Source organism: Patagioenas fasciata, chromosome 3 (genome assembly GCF_037038585.1).
Source record: "Patagioenas fasciata isolate bPatFas1 chromosome 3, bPatFas1.hap1, whole genome shotgun sequence".
Classification (NCBI taxonomy): Eukaryota; Metazoa; Chordata; class Aves; order Columbiformes; family Columbidae; genus Patagioenas; species Patagioenas fasciata.
In genome coordinates, this window is record NC_092522.1 from 43,062,805 (window position 1) to 43,084,916 (window position 22,112).

At 40.2% G+C, this 22,112-nt stretch overlaps 1 protein-coding gene across 1 annotated transcript in view; it reads right to left on the reverse strand.

Moving 5' to 3' along the window:
* KIF26B (kinesin family member 26B) overlaps nt 1–22,112 on the reverse strand; it is a 301,610-nt gene that overhangs the window by 112,406 nt on the left and 167,092 nt on the right. The window contains exon 5 of the mRNA XM_065834763.2: nt 78–261. Coding sequence (XP_065690835.1) covers nt 78–261 — 184 coding nt within the window. The remainder of the gene's footprint in view (nt 1–77; nt 262–22,112) is intronic.

Consider the following 22,112-nt stretch of genomic DNA (forward strand, 5'->3'; position numbering starts at 1 on the left):
TTCCCTTAATATTTTGCACAAGGATAAAATATTCCCTTGAAGAAAACAAGTGTTTTAGTGATACTCGCAAGGCCTACCTTGCCCAAACCAGGGGTGTCTTTCACTTTGCTGACTGCCCTCAACAAACATGGTGGTGCAGGGGGTGGAGAAGTCTGAAGGATACTGCTGAAGCTGGTAGAGAAGAGAGGAGATTCAGGAACAGATGATGCAGAAGGCCTGTGCTTCTTCTTTTTGGAAGACAGGTTCAATTTCTGAGCAGCTCTGTGGGAAAAATGACAAGAGTAAGCTAAAACAACCCCAAACTCATCAACACAAGCAGTCAAGAATAAGTTAAAGTATTTATCAGGTTACTGTTTCTGTAGGATCTCAGTTTTGACCTCATTGATCTCAACAGTTTTATAATTTTTAATCTTCACTCATTATTACAAGTTTAATGCCACTGACTTCACAAAGTTGTCCCAAACTCAGTCTGCATTAAGCAGGGTCACAATCAGACCTCTCTCACTATCTCATCTGTTGAAACAATTCAGCCTGCAAGAAAGCTCCAAAACCTCCAATTAAATCAATGAGCTATACAGCAATTTCTGTTCTAAAATTAAGTTCAGTCACCAAATCGTTCACACTGAATTGTGTCTCATTCATAAGTCTCTGATTAGAAAATGAATACTTGTGCAATGTTTGGGTGTAAGCAGCCACTGTTAAGTTAATTAGTATTAAATGTGAATTTGGTGAGGAGTAAGAAGCTATGCACTAGCTGTTTTAAATTTTTATCACCTCTTAAAACATAATCCAAATGGTGACCAATGAAAATATTGCTGTTTGCAATGAGATGGAGACAATCATACCAACTACAGCTGCATTAACCATTAGGCAGAGAAAACAATGAAGGCTGTTTTAATACTACAGGATTTTTAGACAAGAATGCTGAAGTTTGTATAGACTTTGATTAAAAAGGCTAAGCTTTTCTGGAACAGAAACATCAAGTACTTTTGTTTTGCATAATGTTTTATTTTGAGAGACAATTCAACATTCAGCCTTTGTTGCAGCTGTTTTGTTCCAACCCTTGTGCATTCTGCACTGCTGAGGGATAACGTTAATATTAATCATGCTGTCCCACGGTTTCCATTTTGTAAAATGAGCACTTTAAACAGAGCAGGTCAACTGGAGCACCATCTCAAAGAAGGGATGGATATAACAATTAATGAGGCTACTTTAATGTTATTTGCTTTGGCAGAAAAATTGTGACTTAAGATAGGTATATAAATAGTCTGTGGTGATAGTAGCTCTTCTTACTTTGCTGAAGTGTCACAGTTAAGACCACTAATTCTAAATCCTCCTAAGTTTTAAGAAGCTTTAGCTCCATTACACTGGTATCAGTATATATGATGCAACACTGAACTTAAAAAGTGATTACATTATTTTATCCCAAGTAGTCAGGGAATAAAGAGTGAACACATATATATACACTCACACAGTCATTTCAGCATGAAAGTTCCTTGCGTTTGTATCAGATGTCTCAGACACATGAACAAATTACTGCTGGGCATGAAGCTGCCATACATCAGCTGGTCATGTGTGTACTGCGTGCACCACCAGTATGTATTCTTTTAGCTTATAGCAAGTGCAAAGCAGTTCCAAATAGATTAGTTTTTAATAAAGGAAAAACACTAGGAGATTTTAATTGACCAGATACAAAATTACAACTCAGAAGTTTCTGTACCACTTCCTTGTCCTTCCCTTTCACTCTGGCCTAAAGATTGCAGTTCATAACCTGGTTCCTTCCTTTTTAAGAGTCTGCTTTCTTCATAGAAAACATAATCAAAATGTGTTGGCTAAAAGCAAAGTAAAAAGCATAAATTTTTCCCTTTTCTAGCAACATTTCAATGGTTTGAGAGGATTCAAGTATTTCAGCTTTCACACTGTCCATCACTAATACTTTTATGAAGTTGTCCCTGAATGAATCAAGATCTTCTGTATGTCTTAGCTTCACTTTGAAATTATTTAAACGAAATCTTATACTATGTGCAACAATTGAAAATATAATTGTTGGCAAACACACTGAAAAGTTTACTCCTGTGCTTGAGCTCAGTCTTAAATACAGGCAGCTGTTCCACTCACTCTGCTCATACATATGGTCTCATTGAACTCACCTCAGGTGAAAATGCATTTCGTAAAAGCCATTTTCAAAGTTGACTGACAGAGCCATTATCCATTTTACCACTAAATGCTTCTCCAGCATTTGCTGCTCCTTTTACAAAGCTGATAGTGTAATACAAACGACTTCTTGACCCAACCAAACCCATAGCTGGCATTTTCTTAAGGAAAAAACATTGTTGGAGGTACCTGGCCTTTTCAAAACCTTGGAAGTGTATTCTAGTTTGACAGTTATAACCTTTGAGATTGCATTCATATAGAGGAACATGCATTTTCCTTTATATTTTAGGCCTGCATCTGGCAAAATGTATGAAAAAGCAATGAACTATTTCTCACAACTTCATGGGGTTTTCTGTTTTTCCCCAAGGAGAGAAAAATCAATGCATGGCAGGCTAGAAAATCATTTACAAACCCTGTCGGACTTGACTGAATTTTGAAGGGGATCAAAAAGGCAATAAGCCTCAGGTAATTCCCAGAGCATTTAACTGGGAAGAGAAGGACATTTTAACCAGATGTAGGCTTCAATATGACACAACCATGTACAGTGTGGCTTTCTTGTGAGAAGGATTTGTGCAAAATAATTCCACTTGGGTGGCTAGCATTGCTCTGATGATGCCAGCTGATGCTGATTTGGTCCTGTGATCTAGCACAGGAGTTTAGAAATTCTCACATTTTACTTTTCGAGGCAATTCAGACACCTGGCTCTCCTCTGCAGACTCTGGACAGACAGAATTCTTGGGCAAAGCAGCAGGCTGGACCTTGGGACACCTGATGCCACTGCAGCCCACAGCCCACCCAGCCCTGCCAGCAGCTCTTTAGACTCTATGCCCTGTACAGAAGCCAACTAATTTGTTTTCATGTATTATATAGTATAACAGGACTCCAATTTCCATAAGACTATGCATGCTGCTGTAGTAATGGCAATGGTGATGATGACAACGTAACTTTACATATTGACAAAAAGCTGATCATGCTCCATGTTACATCCACCTCACTTGAGCCAAGTGGTATCAGCTACGAACTATGCAGGGGTGCACTGTGGGCTCCAGTGCAAATCAGTGCAGTGTAGAACACTTCCCTGCTGTGGTAGGGATTGTGTCCACACAGGCACACAAGGAACTTGATCCCAATTAAATTTCTGAAGTGTGTAATTTAGACTGTATTAGAACACTGTGTGGACACACTCATCACTACAGAAGGAACTTTAATGTCATTTTACTGATTTACCTTCCAAAATAATGCAGATTTACTCCAGTTTACCAAATATACTTTGGATTCACACCTTCAGTTAATTTGGATTCTTTTTTCCTGAGAATACTAATGTAAACAAGCAGCTGGAGACATTTTGAAAGCTTACAATATTCGTGGCAGAGGAAATAATCACAAGATTAAGATTTGAGGTTGCAGAAGTGGTGTTAGAAAGCTGACAGAAGTTCAATCCAAATAAAACTGATGGACTGCTGGCAGGAAAGGATTGCTTTAACTGTCTACCTGATCCAGAGCAAAGACTGAGGCCATTTATTGAAAGGACATTTTGCTTTTTAAAATACAAGCTTATTAAGGTATATCTTTGTGCAGTCAGAATGCTTTTCAACTCCTGCTTATGAAGAGATGGTGATAAATTTTTTCCCTTAAAATGCCATGGGCAGGCTGGGATTTTCAAACACATTCATTGCAGAGCTAACTCCCCTACACTGGAAGTCAACTCATGACTGACAGAAACTTTCTGAAAGCTGAAGATCCTTTGTGGGATTCATTGAAAAAATGGAAGTAAATGAGCTTAGAGGTAATTCTGATATGTGGAAGGGTAAAGTATGCTCTTTGAAAACTTGTCTAGGGAGATGAATGAACAGAAATGGATTAAATAATCCATTTTTAGCAAAGAACAAAGGCACTGCTAGGGGTGATGCAAATATCTCTGCTAAGAAAGATATTCACACTGCTTATGAGCAATATAAGAAGATGAAACTCTTTAGACAAAATAAAAGGCATTATGGAAAGCTCTGTAAATACCTTGGCTTAGAGAACTCACCGGGTAACGGTTAGAGTACAACATACAAAAGGAAACACTGTGGAAGGAAGAGTTAGGAAATTCATGGTTTCCAAATTAACTTTGGCTGCTCACTAAAAGCAACTTTGGAAACTGAGGACAAACCAATATATCCACTTTTTACTAAGCAGTAGTCAGAGAGAGGGGAAAAAACAAAACAAAATCAACCAACAAAACCAAACAAAACAACAAGAACAAACCAAACCAAACAAATAAAAAACAGTGGACTAAGACCTCATTTGGCATAAATTCATATAAGATCATGAACTTGAGTGAGCCTGGCTTAGTAAACTCATGCCATATTTTCTTTCTCTCAAGTAAGAAAGCAGACACTGCCAATAAAATTGAAGAGACACCTATCTAACTTGATAAAATAAATTATTTTTTCACTAACACATTATCCAAGGCAAAATTAAAAGTGCAAGACTCACTGTCAAAGTAGAGGTCAGTAAGACCAGCAGATTCATAAGACGCAGAAGGAGATAAGACATTTAAATGAATAATTAAAATATTATTCACACTTGTGTCAGCAAAGATCATAACTGGATAAGTAACACTGACTCTCACACTTCAGTACCTGACACACCCCTTTGTCACTGACATATGAAGAAGTTTCCTTCAGTGCATATCTCTGGATAATTAGTCATTACCGGAGTTTCATATTACACTATGATGCATCCAGTACTTATCACCCTTGGAAACAGACTTCCAGATCATAGGGGCCAGTGAGCCGGAGTATCAGTTTCTGTGTCAAAATAAAAACTGAAAATGTGCTCACTTTCATATCGTATTTTCCACAGAGGAAATGAATCTAAAGCTGTAGAGGCTAAATAGTCATATACTATCTAACTTTAATGTAAATATTTGCAATTTTCATTAAAACTAAACATCTCATTTTCTTCATTATTTGGAGGCATACATTTCATTTTATAAGACAAATGGTCTCTGCTGGGTGCACCGTTCAAGGAGTAAGTTATGAACTTTATACGTGCAAGGATGGCTTACTAGAGGATGTGCTGGTTTGACAAGCCCAAAGGAGATTAATGGTTGTCCTGGTTTTGTTAAAAAACGAGTTTCTCTTTTAGTGAATTTTGCCTGTCAGCTAAAGCCTTCATATTAGCTACATTTTCCTGGAGAACCAGACACATGTTTTGGTAAACATAGCAATGGAATGCAAACTTATTGATAAGCACAGATGGACATCTCAGGAGAGGGGCAACAAGAAACCGGTGACCAAGAAACTGACCAACAGTGTATAACATTCCATTCATGTGAATACTTCATATAAAAGTGGGAGATCACGAGGATCTCGTCCCTTTTCCCTTTTTCCCTTCTGCTCATGGCCGACATTAGGAGAGGACCTTGCTGGTTGTCCCTGCGAACTGAGGCCAGTGAGAGACTGAATCCAGCTCCGGTTGGCTACAGAGTCCAATCCAGGACTTTGGGTGTTGGCTCTGCAGTTGCTGAGACTTTCAAGATTGGTTTTGTATATTTTGTATTATTTTCTCTATTCTTACTAGTAGCATTAGTAAAACATCTTTAATTTTTTCCAACTCTCTTCTCTCTGTCCTTCTTTCCCTCTGGATCGCCTGTCCTGAGTGGGAAGGGGGGAGAGGGAGGGGCAAAAAGGGGAAGTTGGGGGGAGAAGAGGTTATCAGTACATCTGCCAGGGTTTGATTGTCACCCCCACAATTTTAACCCTCAACAATGGTCTTCTCTTGTAATTAAAACAGTATATTTAATTATCCAAAACTACCTTAACTGCTGTATCTTAGTGCTGGGTTGGAAAATAGATGGAAGCTTAGTTTGGAAATCCATCTCCTGAACTAATTCCCAAAGCATATTTGCGCAGACGTATCACTAGTTACAAAATACATTTGTGACCAACTGTGGCAGTCACCCAGCATGAAGCACTCGTATCCTACAGTCTCAGTTTGGGCACCTAAAAGTGAAAGATGCCATTCCCCAGCCCCTTGTTCAACACAAAAGCCCTACCATTTATTATTATTATTACTACTTTTATTTTTCTAAACACTTTCCATAATGCTTCCTGTAGAAAGAGTAGAAATTCTTGACTGTCACCTGCTGAGTAAAATGTATTCTGCATAGTATAGTGTTAACTGATGGAATGTGAAACAAAAATATACTGGAAACCTGCCATTAATGTTTATTATTTCCAACTGAAATGTTTGCAAATATGGGTTCGTGGTGTATTTTCTGTTCCAGATAAGTGTGTTTACATAAAGTGAGTCATCTTATCATATAGGTCCTCATGTAGCTGTAAGGTAAGAACCAATGGGATACAGCAAAATTACAACCACACAGGCTTTTTTCTATGGGAAAAGCTAGCCTTTATTTTCAGTTACACATGGTCACTCAACAGTTGCTTTTTCTCCAGGGTCTTCAGTCACCAAATTACATCAGTTAATGCTGCCTATACAAACTGGATGCAGGGAACTAAATGGGACATTCACATTTTCTAATTATTGGGATCTAACGTAGCTTCTCTGCACTGTCACCCAAAGTGATTCTGTTTCCCCAATCACCTGTATAGGTGACACAGGCTCACTCGGGTGATATTACAGCCAAGTTGACCTGGGTGCTACCACCAAAAGAGGAGGTCCCATACCTGTCACTGTTCTGTTTGCATACTTCCTTTCCCTCACTTCTTTCCTCACATTTATTTTGGCTCAGCTGCTACTGCTTTAACCTCCTGAACTGGCTTGTGCCAAAGGGGTGCTCTAAATCATATTTATTTGACATGGCTAATATGCCTGAATTGCTGTGGCAAGTACCTTCCCTGACCTTAAAATTTGAGGTATGTGGTACTAAATGTGGTTTCACGCAAAATCTCATCTTTCTATTTGAAGGGCAAAGATCTGGCTGGGAGCCATGGCTTCCATCGTGCCACGCCTTTCTTTGCATTCTCTAAAGCAAAGAGAAGAGAGATGCTTCACAAGGTGTTTATCCAACAAGGGAACATCTGTGTTCTGCTGCAAGGGGCCAGGTTCCCTCCCTGCTATCTGCTGCAAACCAGGGGTACCACCTGAGAAGCATCCTCCACGAACAAAGCAAACATTACCTCCAAGGGCTTTTCCTCATACCTTTGCATGGAACTGTTTTTCTCATCCAAAGCAAAGCCATGTCCCTTCCCAGCCCACATTCCTTGCCTTTCAACAGGACTTATGAGCTATGAACAAGAATCAGGGCAACTTCACTTATATTCTCTGTGTGGCCAAACCCAGGGCTGTGGTATTGCAGCCTCGTAGGGCATGTAAAGAATTAAATAAGAATCCTCAGAGGAACATTTCCTGGATTTGTAGTTCCAGTAAGATTCTTAGTATTTGCGTTTAATTATTTTACAATGCCTTTAAAATCTGGAGATAATTTGAGCTCTCTGCTTATGTTGTGGAAGGTATAATAAACATCTCTCTAATGCCCAGTAAACGCTTGCCCCTTATTGTTCTCTTTGTTTTTATGTATGCATTCAATTTCATAGCAACAATAAAGCTGTCCCAGGCTGTAATCTTTCACTTCTTGGGTGGTTAATTCAGATGTTTTGGCCACAGTGCCTTCATGACTATGCTTTCCCTTGGAACTGTATTGTAACTGTCAAGAAACTCATTATTAACTTAGTTAATTTCAATACAAAGTCAAAACAGGGCTTCAAATCTTGTTCAGGACAGGTCTTAAAAAACTCAAGGCTTCTTGCACCCAGGCAATCTTAATAAAATTAACAGCTCAGACCTGTTCTTACATCAAGTTGAAATTTGTGTAAATTCACTGGCAACAGAGCTGCTAAGTTGCCCCCAAAATGAAGATGAAGAATGTGCTTGAAGACCAATAACTTAACGAGAAGATCAAAGTCCCACACACATACATATTGCAGGACAGAGGACTCATATTCTACACAGTTTTTACTTGGGTGAAACTCCAAATCTTAGACAAAGATCTGACAAGACAGGAAACAAACCACTTCTCATGTCATGACTGTTTGATCCGCAACATTCTCTTCACCAGGTATCACTCCAGTAAAGATCTTTTTACCTACCCTAAAAGTTCCTGAAAAACCCTGATTCAGTGAGAGATGGCCTTCTGTCTTTGGCAACAGGATCATTACTTAGCTCTCATGCATAGAGGTAATGTTCACATTTGGAAACCAAGAAACCAAAACCTTGTCCTTCAATAGTACCCATCAAGAAGGATACATCTTGAGTCAACAACTTGATCCATTTAGCTAGAGAAAGATCATTTCTCCTTTATTTCCTTTCCATTTCTTTTTCTCTTCATTCTCTTCTCCTCTTAATACAGGCATTACTGATCCAGGCCACCACACACACTATAAAAATGACCAGATTCGCCTTACCTGCTGTGTTACTGACCACAGACACATATAATCAACCTGCATTTTTAGAGAAAAGAGTGATTTTGGTTACCAGCAAAGGACGCAACTCCAAGAAAGTGTTCAGCATTCAAACACAGAAGACAAACCACTAGACAATCTTTTAAAGAGTGAGTATAGTTTCTTTTTATTAATCTAGTTTATTTTTCTCTCTGAAAAATACTTTTATAAAAAATGGTCATCAGAGAGATGATAGTGCTTACAGCATTATCCTGTTCTTGGAAAGCTCTAAGGGTGAACTGGTATGTGTCATTGAATGCTTAATATATGAAGGAAGTTGAACAATTATAAACCATAAATATAAATATCAAATAAAATCAGATGTTTAGCACCAGTCTGATATGGGAAGAAAAGCAGCTACATATTTATTATAACTCAAATGAATTCAAATGTAAGCCCTTACCAATCACTGCATGGTTACTTGGCAATGCATCTTCAAGTCCCATGGGAAAACTGCATAGGTGGGAGACTGAAAACCACGGACCAGAGTAGCCTTAATTTCAATCACACAGAGCTGGGGGCAAGAAACAAGCTCTGTCCAGCTCAAGCTTTGGGTCATGAGAACCATTGCCTGTATAGACTAAAGATTTAGATCTTAAGACGTCAGCATTGCCATTAAGAATGGTGACATGCACTGTTTTATATTTGTACTGTTGTGTAAAATAAAAAACACATGCAGATCTGTTAGTCTTCAGTGTTAGCTGGAAAATATTAGGGGCATACATGTACAGTTACAGTGTCTTCTCCTGAAAGTCCCACCAGGGATGTTTGCCAAACAGATTTTCCCCATGTCTGAGACAACCTAACAAACTTCAAACTGTGGGACAGGACTCCTGGTTAGCCAGACCACAAATGACTCTCTTCATGAGCAAGAAGTAATGACAGTTATGACAACTCAAAAATGTGACTAACAGATTTGCAATGAGTAACCCACAAACCGCTGGCCATTTCATAACAGTCCTTAAAATCACATAAAGCAATTTCTTTAACTGTAAGTTTTATGGAGCTTATACGATTACAGTCATTCTATTACCTTAGATGCTAAAGCCTGACCACACACTGTGTGGAAATCTCTGTCCCATTCAGCAAAAACCTCTCATAACACCAGGAGGAAAAGCAGCCAGCACGCAGATTCACAGTCCATTCTGTCATTGTTTAACTTTCCAGTTGGCAGAACAATTAAACAGATGTATAAATAGACCAAAAGGTAGATAAGCTTTACAGGGTTTTTTGCCTCATCAATATTTTTGGAGGCCTGCACATTTAAAATAACACCAGCATACAAATGGTAAACTATTCTGACAACACAGATGCACTGAATTTCAATGCACTTAAGCCCAGCTCTGACAAGCAACCTCCTGTCATAGTAAAAAATATCCCCTCTAAGAGTTCCTGTAAGTCTTGCCTTGTACTTATTTAACTCACCATCGTGAGACAGTGATAATTCTTTGAGATAAGTTGGTATTGACTACTGGAGACTATAATTATTACTATGTTAAGGTCCAAGACTGAGGTCCTTCTCTTAAAAAACTGCACACATGCCAAAATCAGTCACAGAATCACAGAATGGTTGGGGTTGGAAGGGACCTCTGCAAGGGACCTCTCGTCCAACCCACCTGCTAAAGCAGGTTCACCATAGCAGATGGCACAGGAATGTGTCCAGGTGGGTTTTGAATGTCTCCAGAGGAGACTCCACAACCTCTCTGGGCAGCCTGTTCCAGGGCTCTGGCACCCTCAAAGTAAAGAAGTTTTTCCTCACATTCAGCAGAACCTCCTGTGCTTCAGCCTATGGCCATTGCCCCTCATCCTATTGTTGTGCACCACTGAAAGGAGTCTGGTCCCATCCTCTTGACATCCACACCTTCAAGATATTTATAAACATTGATGAGATCCCTTCTCAGCCTTCTCTTCTCCAGGCTGAACAGGCCCAGCTCTCTCAGTCTCTCCTCACAAGAAAGATGTTCCAGGTCCCTAATCATCTTTGTAGCCCACTGCTGGACTCCCCCCAGTAGTTCCTTATCCTTCTTAAACTGGGGAGCCCAGAACTGGATGTAGTACTCAGATGTGGCCTCACCAGGGCAGAGTAGAGGGGGAGGATAACCTCCCTCGACCTGCTGGTCACACTCTTCTTAAGGCACCCCAAGGTACAGTTGGCCTCCTCGGCCACAAGGGCACATTGTTGACTCATGGTCAACCTGTTGTCGACCAGAACTCTCAAGTCCTTCTCTGCAGTGCTGCTTTCCAGCAGGTCTGTCCCTAAGCTGTACTTGTGCCTGGCATTATTCCTTCCCAGGTGCAGGACCCTAGACTTGCCCTTGTTGAACTTCATTAGGTTCTTCTCTGCACAGTCCTCCAGCCTGTCCAGGTGTCATTTCATGGCAGCACAGCCTTCCGGTGTGCCAGCCCTTCCTTTCAGTTTGGAATCATCAGCAAACTTGCTGAGTGTGCGCTCATTATGATCCTATCTTCACAGATATGCTGAAGCACAAAGAAATTCATGAACAGTGACAAATAGTAATTTATTCTAGATCTCCTCAGCAGATTCACACAAATAGTTACAGTTGGTTTGGATGTGCCTAACAGCATCACCCTGGTACATACAAGGAAGGTACCAAGATGACAGAGTCTGGCATTTCAAGCTGGGGCATGGTAGGAGAACAAGAGCTAATGGGCCTATCTTGCAATGAGAGGTATGGACAGAGTATAAGGAAGCTGAACAAGGTTTTGCAGTCTCTGTCCTTGGGGAATTTTAAGACCGAAATGGATAAAGTTCTGGGCAGCCTGTCTGACCTCAAAGCTGAGCCTGCTTTGACCAGGGGGTTGGGACAAGAAACATCCTGAGGTCCCTTTCCAGCCTCTGTGATCCAATGATGCTATGAAAGAAAGGTTAGTACAATTCTGAGAGCAATAAACATATTGTATTTTTTTTTTCAAAATAGCTTCCCTGAAAAGTTTCAACAAAATCACTTAGCATCAATCTCAGCAATTGATTCACTCCAAATGAAAGTTTTCATTTTTAGAACATCAATTTAAATGTAATTGACGCAAATGTCAAACTTTCATTTCAAATGGAAAAAGTTAATAACTACTTCTTTTCTAAGGCTGTAACCAAAACACATTAAAAATTTTCTTGATTCTTGTTTACTTTCTGGAAGGATAAAAACTAAATCAGCAGAAGCTGATGAAGTAATTTAATTTGAATAAAATCTACATTACTTGCTGGGGAAAAAACTAACAAACATTTCACCCAAGTCACCTTCAATATTTTGTAACAAGACCTTCTGTCTCTATTTATTGAAGATTCAGGAAGCAATCCTACACAATTCTGAATGTCCTCATATCCTGCCATTTGCAGGGGAAGTCCTATGTGCCCAGCCTTTTGCAGGAATGCTCAGCATTCTGCTGGCTCAGACCCCACCTCCTTTGGGACCTGACCTTAATATTAAACCAACTTCAATCATGCTGCAAAATGAACTATTACAAAAAATATGAAACTGGAAAACACTATTACATTGGGTAATTACTGTTATTTTTCAAATAAACCCCTTGTTCTTGTTTTTCTATTTCCAGTAAAGTGAAATAAAAAAACCCCATGAAATTAAATACACCAAACAAACTAGTATTACATTGCCAGAAAAAAGTGAACTGTACAGATGTATGGCACAGGCACCAAAAAGTAGAAATTATAAGATATAAAGACTTCAATTTGCAGCATTCTGCTTATTACTTGTACAAATTTCAATGAAATTCAATTAATTTTCAGATCTGAGTACACTTCTCAGACAAGTATTTTTGTTTATTAGCAGAAGTAAATTTTTGAAAATACCTCTAATGTTGAAAAAATAAGTTATTTACAATGGCTCAAAATTTCATGCCAAAAGTGTTGCTCTAAATGAATCCTGTCATATATAAAAAGACAGAGAAATGTATTTGCTGTTTGATTTCACTTAGACTTCAACCTCTTTTGTGGTATGTTGATAATACCCATATTTGCACCTTTGTTCCACTTGAATAAAGTGCCAGTGACTCATGGTCAATACTGGTAAAATACAGCTGAGTCTGATGAGTGCAGGGGGAGGGAAATCGGAGAATTAACAAGGGTCTTGTCAGCTCTTCCAGATTGCCAAAGGGATTACAGTCTTCAAGTCCCATGAGTCCATGGTAGGCAGATGATTTTCAGAGGACCCTTCCAACCCAAACCATTATGTGATTATGTATGACAAATACAAGCAGCAATATTAGGCAGAGAAAGATTTTCCTTCTTAGAATGTATAGAAACAGGCCAGAATATTGCTATGTGCTCTAAGGACAGATAGGCATGAACATTTCACTTGGTGTATTCAGAATGAAAGCTCATTTCACAAGCGGGAAGATCCAGCTGTAATTCTGAGCTCTCCTCTTGCCACCCTATTGTCTTTCTCCACCATTCTCTATTCAACGGTTAGGAGCACGATAAACTGTCTGGTCCTTGTATTTCATAAGGCAAACCATGCTCAATAAATACCTCAAACTTTCCCAGTGATGTCTGCATGTGAAGCTTTTCTTCCTGGACAGCTGGCCTACTGAAAGCCAGGTCAGCTCCCTCAGCACTGGGGTCTTCTGCTTCCTCCCTCTCCAATGACCCATAGGGTCCTGATCCATAGCACATAGTGCTTGGTGCAATCCTTTCAAAAGGCACATCCCCTATGTTACGGCATCTTGGTACAAAGCATATTTTTCTAAAAATCCTGGTCCTCATCATCAAAGCAAACAATAGGCTAAAGATTACCTCTACCAACAACTCAGAGAATACTTGAAAAAACAGGAACAAAATTACTCTTCCAAGACACCTCTCAATAATCCAGCTCTGTGACACAAGATATCAGGATACCATCTTGCCTTCATTAGAGCAGAATCACTTCTCTATGCAGTTCATTATTTGATGAGAAGGTCCAGGAAATTGGTTCATCTGCCACCTTAATGATAAATATCCCATAGTCATGAAACCAGAATGTTAAGCTAGAAATCTCATGGACTGTGTTTACTGTTGGACTTGGAAAATATTTCCAGTAATTCTTTCTAAGCTACCTCAGAAATTCCTGCTGTTGCCAAAGTACACCTATATGGTTCTACAATGCATTTTATCCTGCTCTCCCATTTGCTATATATATCAAAATACCAGAAGAAAGATGCAGGACAGCCTGTAGTCACCTCCTGCCATCTCTCTTCTCTGTAACAAACAGCTGCAACTTGGCCCCTAAGAATAAGACAAAAATTATATTTCTTCCTATTTTTCTTTTATATGAGATAGAGGACAGGAGAAGAACTAGAGAAAGATAGCACCTCGGACAAACTCACCACTGTGATACCCTATAAATGTGCAGAAAACAGTATCTCTGTAACATCAGAGACAAAACCACTTAAGCTGAATTTCTGAAAATCAGTCATGTGCTGTGGCTTCTCCTGTTAGTGAGCACACAGCTGGACGTTGGCAAGGCTCCCCGCTAAAGGCTGTTGATCAAATACTATAGCTTAACTTGACACTGTTGTCAAGTACTGTATAACAGAATGAGACACAACTCCAAATTTCACAGATGTCTTTGTGCACTACTGCAGCACATTCAAAGCAAAACCTTGGTCATACCAGGAATGGCATGGACTACCTCAGACTAGAGAAATATGGGAGTAGGTCAGCAAACAGCTTATGCATCACAGCAGTTCATACAGACAACGGATAGCATCCAAGGGAAAGTCACATTGTCATCTACTGTGGTTCCATACCACACAGAGGCTTATGGTTTCATTGTATCCAACTTTTTTGGAGTTCAATGAAAAAGCTGTTTAATGATCAAAATCTTCTTGCACATCCCATTATAGGGTAGATGACATTGCAACATATTCTTGAGAAATCCACCACCAAATAGGTTATGATTCAAATTTCTTAGATGGTTTTGCACAACTACCTCAAAAAAATCAATCCAGTTTTGCAGAATTTATGTTACTGCTGATCTTTAAAACTCAAGAATTCTCTTTCTTCCTTCTTATAAGACACAGATGGATAAAATATTCCAGAATTCTCCATCTTCTAAGCTCAGGTTGCCTCCTCTTTCCATGGACAGAGCTTTCTAGTCAAACTTCTTTCATTGCGGTTTATCTTTTGGGGACATTTTTTCAGAATAAGGGCTTTACAAAAGACGGCCTAGAGAATACGCTACCTAGAGTGCCAAGAGGAATCAGTTTGGCCCTCAGGAAGGGCCTCAAAACCTGTCAGCTGATAGTTTATAGCAGTGTAGCTTTTCAATCTTTTTGAGAAAATTGAGTGCACTCTGGATTGCTTGTTATCTGGAAAAGCATATCCTGAATAGAGAAAAATGTGAGTATATTGTGCTTTCCAGACCAGAAGATAACAGAGAACACAAATTTGTTCCTTTGCCCTGCTACAGTTACCTGCAGCAAGGCACAAGCACTCCAAATGCTCCCTCACCCTGTGTTTGCAGCAAGAGAAGCCTTTGTTTTCCATTATGAAAATCTCATCGCCTCAATACATCCACAGCATATTGGTAATTTTAAAGAACCATAAACCCCTTAACAAAATGACTGGCCAGAAAATAAAACTTGGAATTTAGTTTCCAATGTCACAAGACTCTGGTCTTATTTGAAACGCTCTTATCTGATTTAAACAAGCGAGGATGGAAACCTATTGAGTGGGTAATGTAGTTAAAATGAAATTGCTTGACTGATCTGGCACGTCTGGGGCTGCCTCCTTGTGCTAAAGAACTCTAGCTTCTCTGAAGTAAACCATTCTCCTGTTGAAACTTCAGATAAAAATGAAAACTTTATTCTATATGTAAGGTATTGATCCATTTGGGACTTATTTAAGCTGCCTAGCTTTATCAGTTTGGGCCTCCTGGGCTCAAAACAAAACTGTGCAGTACTCTCTGAGGAGCCTCCCTCCGACAGACTCTTCCTTCATCCTCCCTGTGTCCTAATACCAAACAAACATAGATTGCAATCAGTCCTTTCTAAAAGGCTGCTTGCAGACATCAGCACATCATAGCACTTTCCTTTCTCATAACAAAAAACCCAGCCTGCACCCTCTCACAGAGCCACAGAGTTTTAAACCAGCTGTTTCGCTTTAACAGGACCCATCAGACTCACAGCGCGGCTCACGGAGCAGCCAAGGGACTCCTCTGCACAGCTTTGCCCACAGCCACATGGCCTCCCTTGCTCTCAGAAACAAGGCTATTTTTAGTAAATCTTCTGGTTTGTCCATTTGCAACATCACCATAAACTGTGGACATCCCTGAAGTAGTCTCATTCAAGCAGTCGTTCAAGACTGAATACTACAACTTAGAACACCACAGATGTTGTGGGGAGCGGGTGGAGAAGTATTCTAGCTTAAAGTAGTTGATAACACAACATTTTTGCCCCACAAGAAATATTTCATTACATTCTTGAAAACAAATTTTCTTTTTCTCCCTGATATGGTGGGAAAGCAATAAGTACACACTGTGTGTCTACAAGGCAAAAGCACTGCAAAGCTGACACAGACAGACAAGTCTGAACTTAAAGCACATAAATACATACTTTCTGTCCCAGCCTCCACATAATTTATCCCATTGTAATTTCAGCAGTATGGTTATAGCAACTAATCTTCTTAGTGTGAAGGTATTTATTCTGGTACAGCTTATTCCCAAACAGCAAGGGGAATAGGGGAAAATAATGTAAAGTGATAAAATTGCAATTACACAAGAGCAGCTGTTTATTATTTTGGCAAGAAGAAATGTGTCCCACAACAAAAATGAATGCATTATATATATGTGAACGCACACATGCAATACAGCCAGTTCACTTGTCTCTGTACAGATCAACACCCACACCAGCCCTGCATGCACAAACCAAAGAACAGAAGCACTGTGGAGCACTGGACAGGGAGTCGATTCAGGGCCGTTTCAGCTTGGGCAAACATCATCATGCTGCTTCACACCTGAGCTGAGACAGCACAACACTGCGCCAGACAGACCTACCAGCCCATAGATCTCTTTCCTTCAGTCATCAGTATCACCAACTTCTTTTTTCTTTCATTTCATTATGTGCTCTTGTAGCTATTTTACATATATGTCATGTTATCAATTTTTTTGCTTTTCTGGCTACTGCCCCATCAATTCACTTAATCAAATAATATTGGGAACATGTCAGGCAGATGAAGTGCATTCAGCTCATCACTGACACACTGATGGCCATTCGGGGGTGATGTTACAGTCCTTACTCTATTATTAGCTCCTGCCTGCTGCACTCAGACTTTCCCCTGCCATTCTGTTCCCCAGGCTAGAGCACATTTATACTTCCCTTAGGATTTATTTTCTGTTCTAAATACCTACCTCTGACAACAAAGACATGGAAAGAAGACCTATAAATTATGTGACACATTATTAGACAGCATTTTTTTACCAGGAGAAACAGCATATCAGTGCAGCCTTTTTGCATGGTTACATTTCACATCTCTAACATTGTATGGAGACACACTCTGATCACATTAAATGCAAATCAATAATGATGAATCTCATGAGACAAGATTGTGTTCTGAAGCTCAGACCAGTCTTAGATCACTTGTTTCTGAATGAATGATAAATTTGCTATGCAAGTTCAGTTTTGCAAGGACCTAAGCACCTTCTGTAATGTGTGCTGCATGCCTATAGCTCCTGTTGAGACTAATGTGACCTTAAGAGGTTGGGCAGATTTCAGGAACAGGCATTTTCTGAGTTATTGAAGGGATTCCTGTGTAGGGACCTGATCCCACACCATGCTGTATGCCCTGCATTGCTGCTGAAGGAAGTAGAAAACACTCATTATCTTGAAGGAGGTAATTACAGAAGCCCCTAATGTTAGAACTGAAGACAACTACCTCGTGAATAGAGCTTGTCAACACAACTCTTAGGAGGCTCTCAGGAAAGTTGGCTGCTGGGGTGGCCAGCCAAACTAAGGGTACCATGGTGTGTGTTAGGAGGGCAAGAGATTATTACACTATCATTATTTACCAAGGGAGATGCAGATTTTTTTCAAGCATGACCGTATTTCATCAGCCCTTGAACATCTGGTTGGGAGTAAAAATGGTTCACAAGCACAGAGTGGCTGGCTGCCATCACTGCAGATAAACTCACTATCACAAGAACTTCAAGAGCACATTTGATAACTAAAGGAGTTTAAATACAGGGCATGTGACTATGCCATCTCCCCTTCTCTATCTGATACTACAGGAAAACATGGAATGACAAAAACAAAAGCTTATCTTCATCTTCTTTTCCACCAAGATTAAATAAGATTACAGCAGAAGGGCAGTCACACGGACTTATATGAGGACAGTGCTGTGATACTGTGAAGCTGGCTCGTGGGAAGAGGAAAAAAAAAAAAAGGCACCACCAAAAAAAATCTCTCACCAGTCTATTTTAAGGATTCATCTTATATAACAGGAAGCAAGCACAGTTATTCTGGATGCTTGAATACCATCTGTCATATCACCACAAGCAAAGGAAGTATAAAGAAGTATGTGTGACCATTTGAAGACTGTTAGTTTTAATTAGTCTGTAATAATGCTGGTTACATAAATCCTTGCAGGTTCAATTAGAGGATGAAAATGCCATGAAGACTAAGCCTACATAATATCTAAATCATTCCAAAGCTAAGGGGAATATAGGGCTTTCCTTGCAAATGGCAAGCTCAGAGATGAAGGCGGCAATCAACCTGTGGTATTTACAGGCACTAGCCACTAACACTGGTCTGAATTTTTCAGGGCAGGAACACGCAGTTTTCAGGGAGGCAAGGGACATGTGGCTGCTCCTTGGAAAAAGAGCACTTTTCTGTCCAAACGCTAACAAGTGAAGCATCGGCTATCTATGCACAATTGAGCTGGAACCCTAGAAGGGTCCCTCAAGGTTATTGGATATCAGCTGGCCCATTAGCTGCTACCCCAGCTTAGCCTGTGTGTGCTGCAGCACTGCCCAGAGCTGCCAGCGCAGAAGGCACACAGTCCCTCTACCATTTCCCTGTGCCCTCACAGACATGCAACATGGGGCAGGGATGTAGTATTCAGTTTCTTAGGTTTCTAGGTTAGGGGTTAGAATTGGGCTTATAGCGCTGATTACAAACACTGTTCAGGATGAAGGGATGTACCAGAATTTTGAAAAGACCAGTGAAACATTTCAGTGCCTTAAAACCACATATGCATTTATTTTTTAAGCTTTAGCATACATGGAAGGAGAGATAAAATTGTCTGTATCAGATTGAAAAGTTTGTTGTGTCTAACTCAAACCAGAATTTTGTGGCTTTCATTTCCTATGCTAAACCAAAAAACAATTGTTCATACAGCTTTAGTTACTAACCTGATGAGAATTAAAGGAGGAATTTTGTGGACACTACCCAGGTTTGTGGAGCTTTACCCCAACCAACCACTGCCTGCTTCTCCCAAGGCTGCTCCAGTGTACAGATCAAAGTAGTACATATCCAGAAATGCAGTGCTATAGAGAAACTTTGGAAACCTCAATGAAAAAAAAAAAAATAATAATTTGGGCACTAATGTATAACTATGCACAATACATCTGGGGAAAATTTTCAGGAAATCTAAGTTAGTGTCAATCCACATACTTCCGTATGATTTCATAGCAGCTGGTTCATGGAGAGCTTGAAATTGGTCCCACTCTTTATCCCGATTAGATACAAAACTAAAAGCCTCTTAATCCACAAATGACTGTTAAAATAGGAGAAAAATGATTAAAAGATGAAAGTTAGGTCAGGTAGTAAAAATATAAATAAATATAGTGCATTACAAAAACTGAATATTACTAAAGGTTAATGTAATGCTTTTCTGGTTTTTATCCATCTAGTTCTTGGTATGCTAATTCAAAAAGAGAAAAACCCATTTAGGCACGTCCTTCACATGTAATATTAGGCCTTCTCTTTGTGATAAAACATCTGCATGTCTCAAATGCTAGGAACTTTTCATAGTGACTAACATATACACCAAGAAAACATATTGTTTTGATTATACTTTTAGAATGGGCATATTGAAAGTTATAAAAGAAGTAAAGAAGGTAATAAAATCCCTCCGATTCGCCATCCAAATAGTGATAATCACGCTACTTACATTGCCTTCCAATCCATCATTATCATTACTACATTATGGCTAGATGATCAAATGCAAGAAACTTTTCTTCATGTCTGATAATAAAAATTTTGCTCAGATGTTCCTAGTTAGAGTTGCAACTTCTCTCATGGAAGTGCAATGGTATGGAGGTGAAGACAGACAGCCATAAAGATCCCTAAATCCAAAGGGATGGTGAAAAGTAATGGAAGAGTCATGAATCCCCGAGCACACGCTACCACTGCTGAACAGACTTCATCTGAAAAGGCGTCTCGACTGAATTTCACGGTAACTTCCCACCCCACACAGTACCTGCTCTAGCAATACATTTCTCATTTTATGGGAGGTTTTGAGCAGCCCAATGCAAACTTCTCCCTGCAGCTTTCTGACAGAAACTTCATCCGTTTCTTCCCTGCTATCCAACGTGTGTGGCTGTGAAAGAGAGAGACACACAGCATGTGTGTAATTGGGAAAGGCAGAGTGAGACACAAATGCTTGCTGGGACTCCATTTAACCTGTAACTCAAAAATTCCCTCACAGTGACCTGAAGAGGTTAAGCCTTAAAATGTATGTTGCTTTTCTTTACACACATGCACAGAATGCAGTTTTTACCTCTGTAATGAAAGGCGCTAGATATAATATACATAGCAAACTACACATATGCATAAATAGTTGTAGCACATATTGCTCTTGTATACATGCAAAGCTGAGCTGTTGGAAGGGCTGATGGAAAGGGCAGGTCCAATTACTTCAGTGCAAAAGCCAAGGCTCACATGTGACAGCTAAGATGACCTGCACTTACCTCTGCTGCTCACAGCTTGTCATGTCAGAGAGCAAGCACACGCCTGAAGAGTTGCCTTTTTAACCTACCAGGGTCCGAGTTACAACACAGACCCACAAAGAGCTATGTTGACACAACAAGGGGAAGGAAGGAGTCAGTAAATTGTGGCATGAAACCAAGGTATAGCCAAAAGTGTGGTGAGGCGTAGTTCCCTGTGTCTCATCTCTTCTTCTGTGCCACCATGGTACTTCCTTTTGTCTTCCCCGGAGCCCATTAATATTCTCCCAGCTGCTGTCATAACATGACTTTCAATTTAATTTCTCTAACTACAGTTTGATTTAAGAGTGTTTGCAAAAACTCTCCTGAGATTTTAGAATTGCTGTTGCATATCTCCTCATTCAAATAATGGTGGAGCCTGCTCAGAGTTGATGATATATCCATGCACACCTGAGATCTCGAGGTCTGATTTTTCGCTACCTTGCAAACTTGCAAAATTGTTTACAACTGCATGAAATTCAGATGTTAAAGCATTTAAACTCTGTTGGCCTAGGTATAGATGGCTGCACAAGACACAGAATGTCAGAACAAGCAAAGCATGCCCTCCTAGCAGCAAAGAGACACTAACCAACACTGCACCACCTCGCTACAGCTGCAAGAACCTCGAGTGATGGTGTTTGCATAACCTCCCAGTAGCATCGCATCACACAGAGTGTGCACAGCAAGCACACCACAGCCTGTGTAGAAGAAAGGCATTGCCAGTGGCACCACCAGCACAAAGGGGATATGGCTGAAAGCAGCATCAGGAGTATGTCACTAAGGGAGCACTGGGACAGCGGGGAAGCCACACACTCCTCAGACACAACTGTGGCTTTGATAGGCAGAACCACCTCAAGGACTTGATGCTGCTTACAACTTAATTGAGGCTCCCTTCTTTACCAGGATAAAGAGTGTATCAGAGTAGCCCAATAGCACAGGTTCTGTTGAAAAAAAGAAGTCTGAAGACTTAATTAACAGAAAAACAAGACATTATTACCCAAATATTATAAGGTGTGTGAGATGCCAGTGACAGTATTTTTTAAAGAAACAAAACAAAGCAGAATTCTTTATCTTTTTCCTAAGCTATACATAATCTCATACTTTTATGTAAAACAAACTGGAATAAACTGTTCTTACAAAAGCTTCTAAAGGTTGCCTGATGTGTGTTGCTGTCTAGCAAACCTGACTGGCACTGCCCAGGACGATTCAGGTTGGAAGGGTGGTCTCCACACCATCCTCCTGCTGAAACCAGGGCTTCGGTGGTCCTCACCGAGCTCCCTCCAGGCTTGTTCATCTCTCTTGCACTGGGAGGTCCCAGGTTGGACATGGTGTCCAGACACAGTATAACAACTGCTGAGACAAGCAGGGTACTCACTTCCCTCAACGAGCAGCGCGGCTCCTGTGAGTGCAGCCCGGGACACTGGTGCCCTCTGTCCCTCCCTGCCCACTCAATGCCCTGCCGAACCTCGGCCCCTCTGCTGCAGAGCTGCTCCCCAGGCAGCCAGGGCACAGCCTGCCGACACACAAGGGGTTCATCCATACAGCTATATCTGCTGACATATTGTGGAATTTG